Consider the following 23,951-nt stretch of genomic DNA (forward strand, 5'->3'; position numbering starts at 1 on the left):
ACCCAAGGCATGTTGCAAGTGCCCTAAAGAAGAAACATATGTTCTGCTATGCAAAGTGAAGGGCTCTATAAATGTCTCTTACATCAGGGTGGTTAAATATTTCTCAGTCACCCAGATCCTTAACTGAATTTTCTGCCTACTTGTTCTATCAACCACTGAGAGAAGAGTGTTGAATATTCCAACTATAATTATGGATTTTTCTCTTCTACTTTTTAGTTGTATCATCTTTGTTTTCTGTACTTTGAATGTTTACTGTTAGGTGCATACACATTAAAGATATTTCTTGGAATATGTAATATTCTTCTTTCAGTTCAGTTCAGTTCAGTCGCTCAGGCATGTCCAACTCTTTGTGACCCCATAGACTGCAGCATGCCAGGCTTCCCTGTCCATCACAAACTCCCAGAGCTTGTTCAAACTCATGTCCACCAAGTCAGTGATGCCATCCAACCATCTCAACCTCTGTCATCTCCTTCTCCTCCTGCCTTCAGTCTTTCCCAGCATCAGGGTCTATTCCAATGAGTCAGTTCTTTGCATCAGGTGGCCAAAGTACTGGAGTTTCAGCTTCAGCATCAGTCCATCCAATGAATATTCAGGACTGATTTCCTTCAGGATTGACTGGTTTGATCCCTTTGCAGTCCAATATGAGTCCAAGGGACTCTCAAGAGTCTTCTCCAACACCACAGTTCAAAAGCACCAACTCTTTGATGCTCAGCTTTCTTTACGGCCCAACTTGCACATCGATACATGACTACTGGAAAAACCATAGCTTTGGCTAGAGAGACCTTTGTTGGCAAATATTTGTCAGCAAATATTCTTTATCCTTGATAACATTTCTTATTGTGAAGTCTACATTGTTTGAACTTAATATGGCTGTACTAGCTTTCTTTTGGCTAATGTTTGCATAGTATATTTTTCTCCATCTTTTTACCTATATCTTTACATTTAAAGTGGGGCCCTTATAGACATTGTATAGTATGACCTTTTTATTTATTTCAAAAAACCAATCTGACATTTTGTCTTTTAACTGATGTTTATTACCATGTTTACTTGTATGCTGCTGCTGCTAAGTCACTTCAGTCGTGTCCGACTCTGTGCGACCCCACAGATGGCAGCCCACCAGGCTCCCCCGTCTGGGATTCTCCAGGCAAGGACACTGGAGTGGGTTGCCATTTCCTTCTCCAATGCATGAAAGTGAAAAGTGAAAGTAAAGTCGCTCAGTCATGTCTGACTCTTAGCGACCCCATGGACTGCAGCCTACCAGGCTCCTCCGTCCATGGGATTTTCCAGGCAAGAGTACTGGAGTGGGGTGCCATTGCCTTCTCCCGTTTACTTGTATAGTTGGATTAAAATCTACAATCTTGCTAGCTATATCTCATTTGCTCTGTCTGTTCTTTATTTTTTGCCCTTTCTCCCATTTCTTGGGATACTGGAGCATATTTTGTATTTCCATTTTATCTCTATTGCCTTATCATTTATACTTCTTTTTATTTCCTGTAGTTTTACTAGGGTTTACAATATTTACTTTCAGTTAATTTGAGTTAAACTTCAAATGTATACCTCATCCTGTGTAAAGACCTATAAAAGTGTATTTCTAATTCTCCACTCTGTCATCATATTAGGTTGGTACAAAAGTAACTGTGGTTTCGCACTGTTGAACTTTGCTGTTTGATATTGGAATACATTCTTAAATAAATGTGGGTATGTCATACATCATTTTAATGTACAATTCTCACTTTACTTTTTTGCTAATGACTTACTTTGTGTGTATGTTAATCACAGTCGTGTTCGACTCTCTGTGACCTCATGGAGCCTGCCAGGCTCCTCTGTCCATGGAATTCTCCAGGCAAGAATACTGGAGTGGGCTGCCATTTCCTCCTCCATAATAACTTACTACTTGCTGTTTATATTTATTTTAGACTAGAGAAATGATGTTAGACAAAAAGCAAATTCGAGCAATTTTCTTATTCAAGTTTAAAATGGATCGTAAAGCAGCAGAGACAACTTGCAGTATCAACAATGCATCTGGCCCAGGAACTGTTAACAAATGTACAGGGCAGTGGTAGTTGAAGTTTTGCAAAGGAGAGAAAGCCTTGAAGATGAGGAGCACAGTGGCCAGCCGTCAGAAACTGACAGTGACCAAGTGAGAGGATCACTGAAGCTGATCCTCTTACAACTGCACCAGAAGTGGCCAAAGAATTCAGCACTGACCATTCTACAGTCGGTTGGCATTTAAAGCAGACTGGAAAGGTGTAAAAGCTCCATAAGTGGGTACCACAGGAGCTGACTGAAAAATAAAAGAAACTGTCATTTTGCAGTGTCATCTTCTTTTATTCTATGCAACAACGATGAATCATTGCTTGATGGGATTATGATGTATGACAAAAAGTGGATTTTGTACGACAACCAGCAATGACCAATTCAGTGGTCAGACCGAGAAGAAGCTCCAAAGCACTTCCCAAAGACAAACTTGTACCAAAAAAAGATCACAGTCACTGTTTGGTGGTTTGCTGCCTGTCTTATCTACTATGGTTTTCTGAATCCTGATGAAAACATTACATGTGAGAAGTATGTTCAGCAAATCTACGAGATGCATCAAAAACTGCCACGCCTACAGCTGAAATTGGTCAACAGAATGGGCCCAGTTCTTTTCCATGACAATGTCCAACCACACATTGCACAATCAACACTTCAAAAGTTGAATGAATAGGGCTACAGAGTTTTGCCTCATCCACCATATTCACCTGACCTCTTGCCAACCGACTACCACTTCTTTAAGCATCTTGACAACTTCTTGCAGAGAAAATGCTTCCACAACCAGGAAGGGGCAGAAAATGCTTTCCAAGAGTTCGCTGAATCCCAAAACATGGATTTTTATGCTACAGGAATAAATAAACTTATTTCTTGTTGGGAAAAATGTGTTGATTATAAGATTCCTCTTTTAATTAATAAAGATATGTTTGAGCTTAGTTATAATGATGTAAAATTCATGATCCAAAACCACAATTACTTTTTTACCAAATTAATATTAATATATGTTATTTCTACATGTGCTGTAAACACAAAAGTCACTGCCACTACTTTTGCTTTAGAGTCAACTATCTTTTGAAGCAAGTAAGAGGGAAAACCGCCAGATCTTGGTTTCTAATAACATTCTCCAAAAACAGACCAAGGTTCCTCAGAGAAATGCCTGATTGTAGAACTGGAGCAAAAAATACACAAGATGATCCTGAAGCATTCCAAAGTAACCAGAAAATAAAACAGTAACTCCCCTACCTTTTCCCCTGCTAAAAAACCCCCACAACAACAAGGGTATATAAAAGGGGACAGGAACCAAGTGAATAGTCCTCAATAGCTAAAGCTGGAACAATTTGAGCAACAGAATAAACCAGCACTGGTAGAATCATATATTAACAGAATTTAGTACTACTATAACCTAAAGTATAAAATCAATGTACATGAGTTCATATTAATATAAACAAATGATTAAATGAGAGAGAACAATAAGTAACCTGTGCAGAAGAACTCCAAATAATCTATAATATGCAGTAAAAAAGGTGGAATATAACCTCCATTCCTTATATGTGGGCCTCACACAATAAGTTCCTTCCAAAGAGGGCAATATGGGAAGGGGAAAAATAGTAGCAAGTGAAATACTACACCAGCAAAGTGATCAAAGTAATCAATAGTCATGGAGATAGTATGTACCCTTGATATAATGTGATGAAAAGGGCACATTAGTTCCATCACCTTCCTCCCTCAAATGTGTAATACCAGCCTAACCATGAGGAAAACATCAGAAACACTCCAACTGAGGAACATTCTACAGCATATCTGACAGGTACTCCTCAGAACTGTCAAGGTCACTAAAGTAAGTAAAGTCTTAGATAAATATCAAAAGACAAGAAGAGCCTAAAAAGACATGACTACTATGTCTACTACTACTAGATAAACTACTATTCGATATGGTATGCTGGACTGGATTCCAGAACAGAAAAAGACATAAGGTTAAAAACTAAGAGTATTTGAATACTCTGGACTTTAAAACAATGTATAAATGGACTTTATAACAGTTTATCAACATTGACTCATTAGCTGTAATACTAATCTGTTAGTAACAGGAGAAACTGACTGTGAAGCATATGGGAACTTTCTGTACTATCTTTGCTATCTTTATATAAATTTAAAACTGTTCTAAAATTGAAATTTATAAAATAGAAGACAAAATTAACTTTATTTTTATCTTCATTCATTCCATTTCCATTGTTCTTTATTTTTATTTACTGTACAGACCCAAGAATTTTCTAGTAGCATATTCCTTCTTCCAAAGGCCATCCTTTAATATTTTTTGTAGAGTATATATGTCTCTTGGCAATAAATTCCCACATTTTTGTTTGAGAAAGTTTTTATTTCTTTTTCATATCTTGAAAGATATTTTTGCTGGGTACAAAATTCTAGGTTGAGAGGAGGTATTGCTTTATTTTTTGTTTTCTTTTGACTCTTCTCTTTACATTTCAGTTTGGGTAATTCTATGGACAGATTTTTATAACACTGTACAGGAGGCAGTGACTAAAACCATCCCCAAGAAAAAGAAATATTTACAAAGCAAAATGGTTGTCTGAAGAGACCTTACATATAGCTGAGGAAAGAAGAGAAGCGAAAGGCAAAGGAGAAAAGGAAAGATACACCCATCTAAATGCAGAGTTCCAAAGAATAGCAAGGAAAGATAAGAAAGCCTTCAGTGAATAATACAAAGAAATAGAGGAAAACAACAGAATGGAAAAGACTAGAGATCTCTTCAAGAAAATTAAGAGATACCAAGGAATATTTCATGCAAGATGGTTACATAAGGACAGAAACAGTATGGACCTAACAAAATCAGAAGGGATTAAAAAGAGGTGGCAACAAGACATAGAAGAACTGTACAAAAAGGTCTCAATGACCTGGATGACCGCAATGGTATGATCACTCACCCAGAGTAAGACATCCTGGAATGCAAAGTTAAATGGGCATCAGGGAATCATTACTATGAACAAAGCTAAAGGAGATGATAGAATGTCAAATGAACTATTTCAAATCTGAAAAGATGATGCTGTTAAAGTGCTGCATTCAATATGCCAGCAAATTTGGAAAACTCAGCAGCGGCCACAGGACTGGAAAAGGTCAGCTTTCATTCCAATCCCAAAGAAAGGCAATGCCAAAGAATGTTCAAACTACTGCACAATTGCACCCATTTCACATGCTAGCACAGTAGTGCTCACAATCCTTTAAGCTAGGCTTCAACAGTACATGAATCAAGAAAACCCTCAGATGTACAAACTGGATTTAGAAAAGGCAGAGGAACCAGAGATCAAACTGCCAACATCTGTTGGATCATAGAGAAAGCAAAGGAATTCCAGAAAAAACAACTACTTCTGCTTCCTTGACTACTCTAAAGCCTTTGACTCTGTGGATCACAACAAACCAAAGAGATGCAAATACCCCACCACCTTATCTGCCTCCTAAGAAATCTGTATGCAGGTCAGGAAGCAACAGTTAGAATTGGACATGGTACAACAGACTGGTTCCAAACTGGGAAAGGAGTATGTCAAGGCTGTATATTGTCACCCTGCTTATTTAATTTACACACAGAGTACATCAGGTGAAATGACAGGCTGGATGAAGCTCAAGTTGCAATCAAGATTGCTGGGAGAAATAAATATCCTCAGATACGTAGATGATACACAACCCTAATGGCAGAAGTGAAGAGGAACTAAAGAGCTTCTCAATGAAGGTGAAAGAGGAGAGTGAAAAAGTTGGCTTAAAATTCAACATTCAAAAAACAAAGATGATGGCATCCAGTCCCACCACTTCATAGCAAATAGATGGGGGAAAATGCAAACAGTGACAGATTTTATTTTCTTGGGCTCCAAAATCACTGCGGACAGTGACTGCAGCCATGAAATTAAAATACACTTATTCCTTGAAAAAAAGTCATGACAAACCTAGACAGTATATTAAAAAGCAGAGATTATCACTTTGCTGACAAGGCTGGTCTAGTCAAAGCTATGGTTTTTCCAGTAGTCATGCATGGGTGTGAGAGCTGGACCATAAAGAAGGCTGAGCACCAAGCAATTGATGCTTTTGAACTGTGGTGCTAGAAAACACTCTTGAGAGTCCCATGGACAGCAAAAAGATCAAACCAGTCAATCCTGAAGGAAATTAACCCTGAATATTCACTGCAAGGACTGATGCTGAAGCTCCAATACTTTGGCCACCTGATGCAAAGACCCGACTCATTAGAAAAAACCCTGATGGTGGGAAAGATTGAGGACAGGAGGAAAAGTGGGAGACAGGATGAGATGGATGAATGGCATCACCAGCTCAATGGACATGAGTTTGTGCAAACACCAGGAGATGGTGGAGGACAGGAAACCCTGGTGTGCTGCAGTCCATGGGGTGGAAAAGAGTCAGACATGACTGAGGACAGCAACAACTTCTGTTTATATTTCAGTTTGGACAATTTTTACTTACAGTAGCCCTATAGGTCTTCCTCCTACCAGGCCTTTAGTGCAGTTTCAGTTAATTTAATTAAGAACTAGGCTGAGTTTGTGTTTCGTTGTTGCTATTGTTACCCTCAATATAGTTACCACAGGCCTCAAATGCCTCTGGGGGCAGTGGGAGACTGGTTTGCTAGAGGTATTTTTGCTTGTTTTTTCCCAAAGAAAACTGCTACATTCTCAGTTTTAAGGCTTCTCCTTTGTGTTATCCATCAGCCTGCAGCCTTCTCAGAAATTCTGCCATGATATGGCACTGTTCCTTCTCCTTCACCACAGGCTGAAAGAGTTTCCCTTTCCCATTGCCCCAGTACAGTGGGAATTCACCAGTCCCCTAAGGGTGACCATTTGTGTTATTCACCTCCACACAGATTAAGACTCCTGTTCCACAGGAGTGAAAGAGAAGTACCCAGAGAAAACTTTTTGCCCATTCTGTAGTGATGGCTCTTCCCCTATCCCAGCTGTATACCAAAAAGATATTTTTTTCAGAACGATCTCAATTTTTTCTGCAAGAGAGCCTAAGACTTGACCAGCTCTATACAGTCAACAAAAACAAGACCAGGAGCTGACTGTGGCTCAGATCATGAGATCCTTATTGCCAAATTCAGACTTAAACTGAAGAAAGTAGGAACCTAAATCAAATCCCTTATGATTATACAGTGGAAGTGAGAAATAGATTTAAGGGCCTAGATCTGATAGACAGAGTGCCTGAAGAACTATGGATGGAGGTTCGTGACATTGCACAGGAGACAGATATAAGACCATCCCCATGGAAAAGAAATGCAAAAAAGCAAAATGGCTGTCTGGGGAGGCCTTACAAATAGCTGTGAAAAGAACAGAAGCGAAAAGCAAAGGAGAAAAGGAAAGATATAAGCATCTGAATGCAGAGTTCCAAAGAATAGCAAGAAGAGATAAGAAAGCCTTCCTCAGCGATCAATGCAAAGAAATAGAGGAAAACAACAGAATGGGAAAGACTAGAGATCTCTTCAAGAAAATTAGAGATACCAAAGGAATATTTCACACAAAGATGGGCTCATTAAAAGAGAGAAATGGTATGGACCTAACATAATCAGAAGATATTAAGAGGTGGCAGAGAATACACAGAAGACCTGTACAAGAAAGAGCTTCAGGACCAAGATGATCATGATGGTGTGATCACTCACCTAGAGCCAGACATCTTGGAATGTGAAGTCAAGTGGGCCTTAGAAAGCATCACTATGAACAAAGCTAGTGGAGGTGATGGAATTCCAGTTGAGCTGTTTCAAATCCTGAAAGATGATGCTGTGAAAGTGCTGCACTCAATATGCCAGCAAATTTGGAAAACTCAACAGTGGCCACAGGACTGGAAAAGGTCAGTTTTCATTCCAATCCCAAAGAAAGGCAATGCCAAAGAATGCTCAAACTACCGCACAATTGCACTCATCTCACATGCTAGTAAAGTAATGCTTAAAATTCTCCAAGCCAGGCTTCAGCAATACTTGAACTGTGAACTTCCAGATATTCAAGCTGGTTTTAGAAAAGGCAGAGGAACCAGAGATCAAATTGCCAACCTCTGCTGGATCATGGAAAAGCAAGAGAGTTCCAGAAAAGCATCTATTTCTGCTTTATTGACTATGCCAAAGCCTTTGACTGTGTCAATCACAATAAACTGTGGAAAATTCTGAAAGAGATGGGAATACCAGACCACCTAACCTGCCTCTTGAGAAACATATATGCAGGTCAGGAAGCAACAGTTAGAACTGGACATGGAACAACAGACTGGTTCCAAACAGGAAAAGGAGTACGTCGAGGCTGTATATTGTCACCCTGCTTACTTAACTTATATGCAGAGTACATCATGAGAAATGCTGGGCTGGAAGAAGCACAAGCTGGAATCAAGACTGTTGGGAGAAATATCAATAACCTCAGATATGCAGATGAGACCACCCTTATGGCAGAAAGTGAAGAGGAGCTAAAAAGCCTCTTGATGACAGTGAAAGAGGAGAGTGAAAAAGTTGGCTTAAATCTCAACATTCAGAAAACGAAGATCATGGCATCTGGTCCCATCACTTCATGGCAAATAGATGGGGAAACAGTGGAAACAGTGTCAGACTTTATTTTTCTGGGCTCCAAAATCACTGCAGATGGTGACTGCAGCCATGAAATTAAAAGACGCTTACTCCTTGGAAGAAAAGTTATGACCAACCTAGATAGCATATTTAGAAGCAGAGACATTCGTTTACCAACAAAGGTCCATCTGGTCAAGGCTATGGCTTGTCCTGTGGTCATGTATGGATGTGACAGTTGGACTGTGAAGAAGGCTGAGTGCTGAAGAATTGATGCTTTTGAACTGTGGTGTTGGAGAAGACTCTTGAGAGTCCCTTGGACTGCAAGGAGATCCAACCAGTCCATTCTGAAGGAGATCAGCCCTGGGATTTCTTTGGAAGGAAGGATGCTAAAGCTGAAACTCCAGTCCTTTGGCCACCTCATGTGAAGAGTTGACTCATTGGAAAAGACTCTGATGCTGGGAGGGATTGGGGGCAGGAGGAGAAGGGGACGACCGAGAACGAGATGGCAGGATGGCATCACTGACTCGATGGACGTGAGTTTGAGTGGACTCTGGGAGTTGATGATGGACAGGGAGGCCCGGCGTGCTGCGATTCATGGGGTCGCAAAGAGTCGGACACGACTGAGCGACTGAACTAAACTGATATCGCTATCCCAGAGGTTTTACAGAGCTCTGCCTGTGAACACCTGGCCTCCAGCATTTCACCAATCACCCTAGCTTAACTCATTATCTGTGTCTTGACCAGATAAGTCTGTGCTCCAATGTTCTCTCCCTGCGTATCTGTCCCTCCCTAGAGTCTGGGCCAGCTGGTCCCCTGAAATCTCAATACTACAATGTGTTCAAGAAAAACTATGAACTTGCTTGTCCAATATTTTGTTTAGTGTACAGCTGGGAGCAAGTTTTCAGTTTTCTGTATCTCTGAATGAAAAAGCACTTTGCTTTCTGACTTAATGAGTTTCAGTTCTGGCTCTCTTTTGCACTATGTTGGACCAGTACTGACCTTTCCCTTGGTCTCCTTATCTTACCTAGCGAAGATCACTGTTTGAGCTTCCAATGATACAATGCACATAAAGACGTCTGGGAATCCATAAAGTATTATACAGTGTAGAATAATTATCTAAACCCTGATAGCACTGCTTTTACTTAAAAATCAATCAAACAGCAAGTTCAGCAGCTGCATAGTAGAAAGACCATCTGGTACATCACACTGATTGTTTGAAGTCAGACAGATAAAACTTGCATATATAACTTTTTCTGTAGAAAGCTAAGTTGATAAACATTCTCCCCTTCTTCATAGACCCAGGATTCAAAAGCAAACAAGCCTGGAACATTGTTAAGGGCTAGAGTGGGAAGACCTATATTCTTTATAGAGTTAAATGGGAAGGTTATTTGAGAAGGAGTAAACAAAAAAACTTATTAGCAGAAGTTTTTATGCATTCTTTCCTATTCTATAATAGTTCTCTCTGTATGTAGAACTTTCTAACAAATAGAGTTTTTATTACAGAAAGGAATATGCTAAAGATACTGAAACTATGCAAAAGCACAGAGAAGTACTTAAGTCAAGTTTAATTTATCAAATTGAGGATGAGATCTCTAAGTAAAGATTCCAGTCCAGTAAATGAAAATTAACATAATAACTTCTTCATATTTAGCTTTAATTTAAATAACCATTAAGTAGGTTTATCTCCGGTTTTTTCATAATCTGTTTTTGTGTAGTTAAAATAGACCTGTCTCTTCAAATGCTAATTTCCAATAGAAATACTCATTAGGAAAAGGTCTAGATCCCATGGAAGTACAGAAAATTCCAAAGGAAAACATATACTATGTATAAAATGCATGTTTTAAAGAATGGAAAGTTTAACGTACCAGTGGAGGCATCATGCCCTTGCTGGAAGGGGGGATGACAACTCGAAGATCTGGTTTTCGACTGTTCATTCCGAGACTGCCACCACCTGGAGGAGGGGGAGACTTTGTAGGCATAACTTTGCCTAAACTATTTGCACCAGTAGTTCCGATCAAATTTGGAGAAGCTCTTGAGTTTACAAATCCATTCCCTGGAAAAAAGAGAATTCATTTATTACATGAAACGAGTCATTAAAATACTTTGGTACAAATATGTTTTCCTCAGCCCCAGGTTTCAAGTGAATCTTATAATAATACTCATAACCATGTTATCTTTGAATAAGCAAAAAATAAAAATAAAAAAAATGTCAACCTAGTCTGAAATACATTAAGACTAACACCACTTGTTCCCAGCCTTACTACTTGGACCTGCTCAGAGAAACTTCAAACACAAGATGTTCCTAAAGGGGTCTCTCTGACTGAGGGACCAAGATGATGGGGGATGTAAGAAGATGCCTGAGATCAACCTATTCATTCATTCTCACAAGAAAACAAGGGCATTCCTACTAAGTTCAGGGCATCTCGTTAACTGAAGCTTATTTAGCACTCAGCTCTAAAGCCTTATTTTCACTGAGTACTTCTTCTTTACAGCTCTACCTAGAGCTGTTCTATTTCTTTAGCTACCACTCAGGTCTTCATTAAATATTTGCGATTTCTATAACTTTAATCATCTAACTCCTACCTTTTAACCTTCCTTAAGAATTAGAAAAATAGAGGAAAACAACAGAATGGGAGAGACTAGAGATCTCTTCAAGAAAATCAGATATCAAGGGAACATTTCATGCAAAGATGGGCTCGATAAAGGACAGAAACAGTATGGATGGAACAGAAGCGGAAGATATTAAGAAGACGTGGCAAGAATACACAGAACTGTACACAAAAGATCATGACCCAGGTAACCATGATGGTGTGATCACTCACCTAGAGCCAGACATCCCAGAATGTGAAGTCAAGCGGGCCTTAGGAAGCATTACTATGAACAAAGCTAGTAGCGGTGATGGAATTCCAGTTGAGCTATTTCAAATCTGAAAAGATGATGCTGTTAAACTCCAACACTCAATACGCCAGCAAATTTGGAAAACTCAGCAGTGGCCACAGGACTGCAAAGGTCAGTTTTCATTCCAATCCCAAAGAAAGGCAATGCCAAAGAATGCTCAAACTACTGCACAATTGCACTCCTCTCACATGCTAGCAAAGTAATGCTCAAAATTCTCCAAGTAGGCTTCAACAGTACATTAACTGTGAACTTCCAGATGTTCAAGCTGGATTTAGAAAGGGCAGAGGAACCAGAGATCAAATTGACAACATCCGCTGGATAAACAAAAAAGCAAGAGAGTTCCAGAAAAACATTTACTTCTGCTTTACTGACTATGCAAAAGCCTTTGACTGTGTGGATCGTGACAAACTGTGGAAAATTCTTTAAAAGATGGGAATACCACATCACCTTATCTGCCTCCTGAGAAATCTGTACGCAGATCAAGAAGCAACAGTTAGAACTGGACACGGAATAACAGACTGGTTCCAAATCGGGAAAGGAGTACAACAAGGCTGCATATTGTCACCCTGCTTATTTAACTTATATGCTGAGTATATCATGCGAAATGCCGGGCTGGATGAAGCACAAGCTGAAATCAAGATTTCTGGGAGAAATAATCAATAACCTCAGATATGCATATGACAGCACCCTTAGGGCAGAAAGTGAAGAAGAATTAAAGAGCCTCTTGATGAAAGTGAAAGAGGAGAGTGAAAAAGCTGGCTTAACACTCAACATTCAGAAAACTAAGATCATGGCATCTGGTCCCATCACTTCATGGTAAACAGATGGGGAAACAATGGAAACAGTGAGAGACTTCAAAAACACTGCAGATGGTTACTGCAGCCATGAAATTAAGACGCTTTCTCCTTGGAAGAAAAGCTATGACCAACCTAGACAGCATATTAAAAAGCAAGAGATGTTATTTTGCCTACAAAGTTCCATCTAGTCAAAGCTATGGTTTTTCCATTAGTCATGTATGGATGGATGTGAGAGTTGGACCATTAAGAAAGCTGAGAGCTGAAGAATTGACACTTTTGAACTGTGGTGTTGGAGAAGACCCTTGAGAGTCCCTTGGACTGAAAGGAGATCAATCCTAGAGGAAATCAGTCCTGAATATTCATTAGAAGGACGGATGCTGAAGTTGAAACTCCAATACTTTGGCCCCCTGATGCAAAGAACTGACTCATTGGAAAAGACCCTGATGCTGGGAAAGACTGAAGGCAGGGAAGAGGAGGGGACGACAGAGGATGAGATGGTTGGATGGCATCAATGACTTGATGGACATGAGTTTGAGCAAGCTCTGGGATTTGGTGATGGACAGGGAACCTTGGTGTGCTGCAGTCCATGGGGTCACAAAGAGTCGGACACAGCTGACTGACTGAACTGAACTGCAAGCAAGTCAATTGGATATAAAATGCTCATCAAATAAACAAGATTAAAACTATTTCTCTTAAAAAAAGGCATGAATATGTGTTCTTAATTTCTCTGATAATATATAGAAGATTCTTATTTACTTGATTTGCACTCAGACCTGAAGGATAAAGTGGTATTTCCTCTCAAATACATTATAAAATGATGCAAAGGTATAATTTAGAAAAATACATTATCAAGAAATACTAACTTTTTCCATGAGGAATCTAGATACCAGAGTAACCCATGATAATCAAATTACAAGAATGAAAGGGGACCTAAAAGCATGATATTTCTGAGTGTGAAGTCAGAGTCTGCAGCAGATGATTACAAGATGATGTAAAAAGCATTTGGTAACTTGCCAGACTGAAACAGATGTACCATTCGTTATTTTGTGGAGTATAGTGATATACTACCTAATGTATGCCATCTTACTTCCAGTTCATTTTTTTATGACCAAAAAGAAGATACTGCTGGGACAAACTTTTGAAGTATATACTTTTAAGTATATAATTCATCTTGTCACAGCCTACAAATTTAGGAATAAAGTACTGACTTTAAATGAATAAACCCAATATAATGTGACTTTTATTAAAATGTGTTTTCAGGCTTTATGATAACTTATGCCTTGATACCACTGTGACAAAAATGCTTAGCATTGCATACTAATACCTCTAGAAAGTTGACAAAGCTAATCTTAATTATGGTCCTATAGCTCTAAGGCAAGTCATTCAATTGTATCAATCTGGCTCTTATTTCAGAATATCTTATCAGCTGAAATACTGCACTGACGTGGCTGGAAAGAAGCACTCCCATGTTCTTAATTCTACTCTTCTAAGGCTTATTACTATGAATCTACCTGAGAGGTTGAACTGACATGGAAAGGATTTTGAAAATCTCCAAAGATTCTGAAAACTTCATCCAAAGCAAGGTTAATAATTAACTCTGTCATAGTTGACAAGTTTATCATAAAATCAAACTTTCAGCAGATTACTCAATAAAAAAATTAATGAAAATATATTTAGTCTATAGAAATTATGTCATTTGTATAAAGAAATTAAGTTTCTAAAATTTAAAAAGATCATGGGTTTTAAAATCACTGATGACTTATTTACTTGATTCAATGAAAATTCCTATATGATGAACATGGATTTTGTCCATTAAACACTTAGGATCTAAAATAGAAAATCATGAGATTCAGGTTCTTCTGTATTCCCTCTAAACCTCTTCTGAGTGCACAGTCCCTGAAAGGCTACATTCTCCTTCTCTTTTAGAGACTTCATGCATCCCCATGGCTTCAACCTCTGCCTCAAAATGACTCTTAAATCTGTATTTCTGCTTTGTGTCTCCTAATTTCCAGGCTACACACAACCATGTGGTGGGAAGTTTCTCCCAGATATGCTGCTGTCATTTCAAACTCTACCTGTTTTAAATGACTGTTCTACTGCTTCCTCCATCCTGCCCATTCTCACTTTCATAGAGCTATCAAGCTTTGCTAGTCTTTCTTGATAATCCCTTTCTCCATACCTATTTCTTCTTTTTAAGTGTCATTGCCTCTGCTGTAATGCAAATCCTTATTACCTTCACTCAACTAATCAACTCTAAGATCTCACTGAGCTCATTCTACTCCAGTATATTTCTCTTTCTCTACATGTTTTAGAAAAGTGAAATTGCTGGATTTTGGTGAGTTTACTTTGCTTGATCTTTGAACACAGGCCCAAAGTTAAAGAGCTCCCCAAATCATCTGAATTACAGCATTGCCTGAGTATTAAACGAAAATTCTCTCTAGAGAAATTTACTTAGTAAACCATACTCAATAAGCAGATTGCCTCGATGATAAATGTATACAATTTATAGTATGTGCAAAACTAGCAGGTTTTATTTGGACAACAACATATATAACATACTTACAAAATCATTTTATAAGAAAAAAAAATGAATGTCCTACTTTACTATAATAATTTTATGATTGAAGAGGTACCATATTGTCAAGGCTGCATTTTGTCACCCTGCTTATTTAATTTATATGCAGAGTACATCATGTGAAATGCCAGGCTGGAAGACTCACAAGCTGGAATCAAGATTGCTGGGAGAAATATCAAAAACCTCAGACAGGCAGATACCACTTTAAAGGCAGAAACTGAAGAGGAACTCAAGAGCCTAGTGAAAAAGTTGGCTTAAAACTCAACATTCATTGAACTAAGATGGCATCCAGTCCCATCACTTCATGGCAAATAGATATGACAAAATTTTATTTTCTTGGGCTCCAAAATCACTGTGGATGGTAACTGCAGTCACGAAATTAACAGACTCTTGTTCCTTTGAAGAAAAGCTATCACAAACCTAGACAACAGCTTATTAAAACGCAGAGACATCACTTTGCTGACAAAGGTCTATACAGTTAAAGCTATGGTTTTTTCCAGTAGTCATGCACAGGTGGACCATAAAGAAGGATGAGTGCCAAGAATTGATGCTTTTGAATTGCGGTGTTGGAGAAGACTCTTGTGAGTCCTCCCTTGGACTGCAAGGAGATCAAACCAGTCAATCCTAAAGGAAATCAACACTGAACATTGATTGGAAGGACTGTTGCTGATACTGAAACTCCAATACTTTGGCTACCTGATGCAAAGAGCTGACTCATTGGAAAAGACCCTGATGCTGGGAAAGATTGAGGGCAATAGGGGAAGAGGGTGACAGATGATGAGATGGTTGGATGGCAGCACTGACTCAATGGACATGGGTTTGAGCAAACTCCAGTAGATAGTGAAAGACAAGGAAGGGTGGTGTGCTGCAGTTCACGGGGTTGCAAAGAGTTAGACAGGACTCAGAGGCTCAACAAGAACAACAAAGTTCAAAAACTAGAGAAAAGGAGGGAACACACACATTCCCACTATTCTAACTATTATAATCATTTCAGGTTTCTTCTCCTTTCCATGTATATATTTTTGGCATAGTTTTAAATCACAACTAAAAAGGAATTAAGTTGAAATTTTTAATTTACTTAATTTTCATATGTTGAATATGTTGATATTTTCCTGTTATTCCCTACTAAAAATAATGTTGCAAGGAACCTTTGCATAATCTGATTGATTTCTTTAGGAGAGATTCTTAGAAATGTGATAACTTACATATTTCTTACACATCTCAGAGGAAAATGGGTGTTTTTATGACTACTGAAATATCCTGTCAATAACTTTCCAAAACAACTGTTACTAATTTGCAATACTACAAACAAATAACAGATCATCAGCTTTAACTGCCTTCATCAGCTTTCCATGTCACAATAAAAAGTGGCAATAGTTGACAATTACTAGGTAGGGATTTTTGGTTTCATTTTTATTTGAATTTATGATTATTATCAACAATGAACACCCTTTTCAATTTTAAAAATACCAGTTGGGTTTCTCTTCTGCATTGCACATTTAAGTACATTAAATGTTTATCCATTTATCAAATATTAGATGTGGCTTGTACTTTATCTTCTTCTCTTTTACATTTTTATTGGACTTTAGTTGCTTTACAATGTGTTAGTTTCTACTGTAGAGCAAAATGAATCAGCTGTACATACAACTCCCTCCTTTTCAGATTTCCTTGCCCTACAGGTCACCACAGTACATTAATTAAGTAGAGTTCCTGTGCTGTAGAGTATGTTCTCATTACTGTTCCATTTTATACACAGTACCAACAGTGTGTATCTGTTAATCCCATGCCAAACCTCTTCCCCCTTGGTATCCACATATTTGTTCTCTATGCTTGTGTCTCTATTTCCTATTTCTCTTAAGAATGAAAAAAATCTATTCTCTCACATAAGATGGCTTGGGAAAGTGGCTGCAGGCTCAGTGCCTGCAGAGTTCAACATAGAGGACAGACAGTCTTTACAGCTTTGCACTTTGCCGACCTGGGCTATTGTTGGCTTGTCATTATACCAAGTCACTTCATGATTTTAAGATTAAGCTGCCTATCAGCTGCTACATGCAGACAGTAAAGCTCAGATTCAAAAGGCCACCAAATCTTTGTGACTGTGAATGTGTGAACTTTTTTTCTCTCTAAATTTCAGAATTAATAGTATAACTATTATATAATACAATTAATAGTATATAATAGAATTAATAGTATAACTACTATACAATTACATTCTCTTATAGTTTTAATTATCTCAACATATGTGATTATAATTATTTTTAATAGCAAAGTGTATTTCTAAAACTTTTAATACATACAGAAAATTGTACAAAACAAAAACTTAGAGGAGCAAGGATTTACCATATGAACCCTGAAACCATTAGCAGACCAAGAAAAAGAACATTGCTAGAACCCCAAAGAATACTGCTAGTTTGATTACAGTCAACAAAAACAAGACCAGGAGCTGACTGTGGCTCATATCATGAGATCCTCATAACCAAATTCAGACTTAAATTGAAGAAAGTAGGAACCTAAATCAAATCCCTTAGGATTATACAGTGGAAGTGAGAAATAGATTTAAGGGCCTAGATCTGATAGACAGAGTGCCTGATGAACTATGGAATGAAGTTTGTGACATTGTACAGGAGACAGGGATCAAGACCATCCCCATGGAAAAGAAATGCAAAAAAGCAAACTGGCTGTCTGAGGAGGCCTTACAAATAGCTGTGAAAAGAACAGAAGCGAAAAGCAAAGGAGAAAAGGAAAGATATAAGCATCTAAATGCAGAGTTCCAAAGAATAGAAGAGATAAGAAAGCCGTCTTCAGCGATCAATGCAAAGAAATCGAGGAAAACAACAGAATGGGAAAGACTAGAGATCTCTTCAAGAAAATTAGAGATACCAAGGGAACATTTCATGCAAAGATGGGCTTGATAAAGGACAGAAATGGTCTGGACCTAACAGAAGCAGGAGATATTAAGAAGAGGTGGCAAGAATACACAGAACTGTACAAAAAGATCTTCACAACCCGGATAATCATGATAGTGTGATCACTCATCTAGAGCCAGACATCCTGGAATGTGAAGTCAAGTGGGCCTTAGAAAGCATCACTATGAACAAAGCTAGTGGAGGTGATGGCATTCCAGTTGAGCTATTTCAAATCTTGAAAGATGATGCTGTGGAAGTGCTGCACTCAATATGCCAGCAAATTTGGAAAACTCAGCAATGGCCACAGGCCTGGAAAAGGTCAGTTTTCATTCCAATCTCAAAGAAAGGCAATGCCAAAGAATGCTCAAACTACCGCACAATTGCACTCATCTTACACGCTCGTAAAATAATGCTCAAAATTCTCCAAGCCAGGCTTCAGCAATACTTGAACTGTGATGTTCAAGCTGGTTTTAGAAAAGGCAGAGGAACCAGAGATCAAATTGCCAACATCCACTGGATCATGGAAAAGCAAGAGAGTTCCAGAAAAACATTTATTTTTGCTTCATTGACTATGCTAAAGCCTTTGACTGTGTGGATCACAATAAACTGTGGACAATTCTGAGAGAGATGGGAATACCAGACCACCTGACCTGCCTCTTGAGAAATCTGTATGCAGGTCAGGAAGCAACAGTTAGAACTGGACATGGAACAACAGACTGGTTCCAAACAAGAAAAGGAGTACGTCAAGGCTGTATATTGTCACCCTGCTTATTTAACTTATATGCAGAGTACATCATGAGAAATGCTGGGCTGGAAGAAGCACAAGCTGGAATCAAGATTGTTGGGAGAAATATCAATAACCTCAGATATGCAGATGAGACCACCCTTATGGCAGAAAGTGAAGAGGAGCTAAAAAGCCTCATGATGAAAGAGAAAGAGGAGAGTGAAAAAGTTGGCTTAAATCTCAATATTCAGAAAACAAAGATCATGGCATCCGGTCCCATCACTTCATGGCAAATAGATGGGGAAACAGTAGAAACAGTGTCAGACATTATTTCTCTGGGCTCCAAAATCACTGCAGATGGTGACTGCAGCCATGAAATTAAAAGACGCTTACTCCTTGGAAGAAAAGTTATGACCAACCTAGATAGCATATTCAAAAGCAGAGACATTACTTTGCTGACTAAGGTCCATCTAGTCAAGGCTATGCTTTTTCCAGTAGTCAGTCATGTATGGATGTGAGAGTTGGACTGTGAAGAAGGCTGAGCGCCGAAGAATTGATGCTTTTGAACTGTGGTGTTGGAGAAGACTCTTGAGAGTCCCTTGGACTGCAAGGAGATCCAACCAGTCCATTCTGAAGGAGATCAACCCTGGGATTTCTTTGGAAGGAATGATGCTAAAGCTGAAACTCCAGTACTTTGGCCACCTCATGCGAAGAGTTGACTCATTGGAAAAGACCCTGATGCTGGGAGGGATTGGGGACAGGAGGAGAAGGGGACGACCGAGGATGAGATGGCTGGATGGCATCACTGACTCGATGGACATGAATCTGAGTGAAATCTGGGAGCTGGTGATGGACAGGGAGGCCTGGCATGCTGCAATTCATGGGGTCACAAAGAGTCAGACATGACTGAGCGACTGAACTGAACTGACAGTTCCTTCATATTCATTGAAGTATAGCGTTACTTCGTGTAAAGATACTATCATATACTCATCTACTCTATTGTGGACAGAAATCTGGATTCTTTCTAGATGCTGGCTGTAATAATGACATGCACATTCTTTTATATATCTCTTGGTGCTCATGATGCAAATATGCACTTCTCTAGTATGTAAAGATGAGTGAAAATGCTGGGTCATGGAATACACATATTTGCAACTGAGTAGATAATGTCAAAATGATCACACCAATTTGCACTACCATCGTCAGTATATAAGAGTTTGGACTTTTCCATACTCTTGTTAACACTTGGTATTATCTAGTTTGCTTTAGCTGCTTTGGTAGGTACCCAATGCTATCCTGTGGTTTCAATTTTGCGTTTCCTTGATTAGTGAATCACAAGCTTCTTTTCACATGTTTATTAGACACTTGGATAGTTTTTTTTTTGAAATGTCTGTTTTCATGCACATTTTTAAAAACTAAATTTTCCTTTTCTTTATAATTTGTATGTGTTCTTCATAAAAAGACCTGTTTTATATGTACGCCACATATATTCTCTGACTCTATGCTGCCTTTTCATTCTCTTTATGGTATCTTGATGAACAAAGGTTCCAAATTTTAACACAGGCAAGCTGATCAATCTTTCCTTTACGGTTAGGCTTTCTCTGGTAAGTCTCTTTTTATCCTGAGTTTTGTTGTTGTTCAGTCGCTAAGTGATATCCCACTCTTAGTGACTCCATGGACTGCAGCACGCCAGGCTTTCCTGTCCTTCACTATCTCCTGGAGTTTGCTCAAACTCATGTCTATTGAGTTGGTGATGCCATCCAACCATCTCATTCCTCTGTCACCTGCTTCTCCTCTTGCCCTCAATCTTTTCCAGCATCAGGGTCTTTTTCAATGAATTGGCTCTTCGCCATCAGGTGGCCAAAGTATTGGAGCTTCAGCATCAGTCCTTTCAATGAATATTCAGAGTTTATTCAACACTTAAAAAGTTCAAGGATGCTTCTGCTTTCAATAGGACATGGGCCTGAAGCCTTCCAGCTTTTAGAAACAGACAGAAGACTCCAAAAAAGTTAAAATAAGATTAAGGCAAATGGGGGATTCACCTATAAATGTATTATGCATTTGAAAATGACAGGATCAATAAAACTGATGGCAGTTTAAAGATAAAGTGAAACTACCTGGAACTGGTCTATCATAAGTCTCTAAATGTGGACGAATACAATAAGTTATCACATATTTTAAGTATAAAACATTTGGTTAAAACAAGTAGAATGGACAATCTCTGCTTACAGTATAGAATAAATATTCTTTCCAATGTTTACATTCTTTTTGTATAAAAACAAAAACTTATTTTGTGTGCAAAGAACCAAATCTGACCACATGCTGAGCCACACACACAAGTATACAAATTTCAGAGAATTTAATCATACGGAGGTAAGTACTCTGGTAACAAAACAGTTCAGCTAGAAAACAATACCCGAAGATAACTACAAAACGCCATGCATTTGGAATTAGGAAACTGACTTCTAAATAACTATAGATCAAAAGAGAGGTTATAATGGAAATTAGAGAATAGAAATTAGAATATATTTTGAATTGAACATTGATACAAATATAACACTTCAATAACTTCTGCTCTTATCTTTATAACTTACTTCTAATTTTGTTTAACTTTTTTGTTCCTACAGAGATACAGGATTATTTACTTATTTAGCTCAGGGTTTTCCAGCCTTCCATTTTAAAAGACAGATTTCTCTTAAAGCACAACTTTACCTACATCCCACATGGGTTTTATAAGCCTTCTGGAATCTGTTCAGTTCAGTTGCTGGAATCTGTGGCTTGATGTGTTTGTCAGGTTTAGAAAACGCTCAGTGATTATCTGTTCAAATACTGCTTCTGGCCAATTTTCTCTCTTTTTGCCTACTGGGATTCCAATTTTAACTATGTTACAACTTCTCGCTGTACCTTGTAGGTCTTAATCTTCTTTTGAATTATCCATTCTTTAATCTCAAAAATTCTGAATACTGTTCCTGTCTTATCTTTTAATTCACCAATTCTCCCTTTTGCTTTGACTAAATCTCTTACAAAACCCACTTAATAAGTTTTAAACAGTATTACATTTTTTAGTTCTAAATGTTCCTTTTTAAAGATGCCAGTTCTCTGGACAAAATTCTTAATCTACTTTTCATTTCCTTGACATAATAAACATTGCTATGTTAAAGTCAAAGTCTGTGCCCAATAACCCCAAACCCTGGAATTTCTAAGAAGTTGGTTCTATTGTCCATTTTTAATGCAGGCTTTCATTTATTTTGTATTGCTCCTAATTGCACTTTTAGTTAGTAATTTGCTGGTATGTCAAACAGAAATAATAAGGTCTGGAAGGGTGTTTTATTCTTTTTATTATTATTCTACAGGTACCCAAAATGACATAATGACTTCAGTTCGTTTCCAAGGCAAACCACTCAATATCACAGTAATCCAAGTCTATGCCCCAATCACTAATGTTGAAGATGAAGTTGAACAATTCTATAAAGACCCACAAGACCTCCTAGAATTAACAACAAACACAACAAAAATGTCCTTTTCATCATAGGGGACCTTGATACCTGGAGTAACAGGCAAATTTGACCTTGGAGTACAAGATGAAGCCGAGCAAAAGCTAATAGAGTTTTGCCAAGAGAACACACTGGTCATAGCAAACACCCTCTTCCAAAACACAAGAGATGACTCTACACATGGACATTACCAGATGGTCAATATAAATATCAGATTGATTATATTCTTTACAGAAGATGGAGAAGCTCTATACAGTCAGCAAAAAACAAAACCTGGAGCTGACTCTGGCTCAGGATCATCAGCTCCTTATTGGAAAATTCAGGCTCAAGCTGAAGAAAGTAGGAAAAACAACTAGGCCACTCAGGTATGACTTAGATCAAATCCGTTATACAGTGGAGGTGATGAACAGATTCAAGGGACTAGATCTGGTACACAGAGTGCCTGAAGAACTATTGACAGAGGTTTGTTAACACTGTACAGGAGGTCATGACCAAAACCACCCCCAAGAAAAAGAAATACAAGATGGCAAAGTGGTTGTCTGGGAGCTAAGAAAAGAAGAGCAGCAAAAGACAACGGAGAAATGGAAAGATACCCAGCTGAATGCAGAGTTCCAGAAAAGAGCAAGAAGAAATAAGAAAGCCTTCTTAAGTGAACAATGCAAAGAAATAGAGGAAAACAGTAGAACTGAAAAGACTAGATCTCTTTTAAGAAAATTGGAGATACCAAGGAATATTTCATGCAAGACAGGCACAATAAAGGACAAAAACAGCAAGGACCTAACAGAAGGGATTAACAAGAGGTGGCAAAAATACACAGAATAATGATACAGAAAAGCTGTTAATGACTAAGGTAACCACAATGGCATGATCACTCACCTAGAGCAGGACATCCTGGAGTGTGAAGTCAAGTGGGCCTTAGGAAGCATTACTACAAACAAAGCTGGTGGAGGTGATGGAATTCCAGTTGAGCTGTTTCAAATCCTAAAAGATGATGCTGTTAAAGTGCTGCACTCAGTATGCCAGCAAATGTGGAAAACTCAGCAATTCCACAGGACTGGAAAATGTCAGCTTTCACTCCAATCCCAAAGAAAGGCAATGCCAAAGAATGTTCAAATTACCGTATAATTGCACTCATTTCAACTGCCAGTGAGATTATGCTCAAAATTCAAGCTAGGCTTCAACAGTACCTGAACAGAGACTTCCAGATGTGTAAGCTGAGTTTAGAAAAGGCAGAGGAATCAGAGATCAAATTGCTAACATCCTCTGGATCATAGAAAAAGCAAGGAAACTCCAAACAAAAAAATCTACTTCTGCTTCATTGACTACACAAAAGACTTTGACTGTGTGGATGAGAACAGTAATATTTCTGAAGAGATGGGAATACCAGACCACCTGACCTGCCTCTTGAAGAATCTGTACGCAAGTCAAGAAGCAACAGTTAGAACTGGACATGGAACAACAGATTGGTTCCAAATAGGAAAAGAAGTATGTCAAGGTTGTATTGGAGAAGACAATGGCAAGCCACTCCAGTACGCTTGCCTAGAAAATCCCATGGATGGAGGAGCCTAGTAGGCTGCAGTCCGTGGGGTTGCTACAAGTCGGACATGACTGAGCGACTTCACTTTCACTTTTCACTTTCATGCCTTGGAGAAGAAAATGGCAATCCACTCCAGTGTTCTTGCCTGGAGCATCCCAGGGACAGGGGAGCCTGGTGGGCTGCAGTCTATGGGGTCACACAGAGTTGGACATGATTAAAGCGACTTAGCAGCAGCAGCAGCAGCAAGGCTGTATATTGTCACCCTGCTTATTTAACTTATATGCAGAGTACATCATGAGAAACGGTGGGCTGGATGAAGCACAAGTTGGAGTCAAGATTCCCGGGAGAAATATCAATAACCTCAGATATGCAGATGACACCACCCTTATGGCAGAAAGTGAAGAACTAAAGAGCCTCTTGATGAAAGTGAAAGAGGAGA

At 38.6% G+C, this 23,951-nt stretch overlaps 1 protein-coding gene across 17 annotated transcripts in view; it reads right to left on the reverse strand.

Moving 5' to 3' along the window:
- The window catches only part of MEF2A (myocyte enhancer factor 2A), a 186,402-nt gene that overhangs the window by 19,639 nt on the left and 142,812 nt on the right, over positions 1 to 23,951 (reverse strand). For 14 of the 17 annotated variants that reach the window (XM_012098352.4, XM_012098343.4, XM_004017715.5 and 11 more), the window contains one exon: positions 10,447 to 10,634. In XM_012098352.4, the coding sequence (XP_011953742.1) occupies positions 10,447 to 10,634 (188 nt within the window). The remainder of the gene's footprint in view (positions 1 to 10,446; positions 10,635 to 23,951) is intronic. The other 3 variants (XM_042235042.1, XM_012098353.4, XM_060401555.1) reach the window with 1 other exon arrangement.

This window comes from Ovis aries, chromosome 18, assembly GCF_016772045.2.
Source record: "Ovis aries strain OAR_USU_Benz2616 breed Rambouillet chromosome 18, ARS-UI_Ramb_v3.0, whole genome shotgun sequence".
In the NCBI taxonomy this organism is placed as follows: Eukaryota; Metazoa; Chordata; class Mammalia; order Artiodactyla; family Bovidae; genus Ovis; species Ovis aries.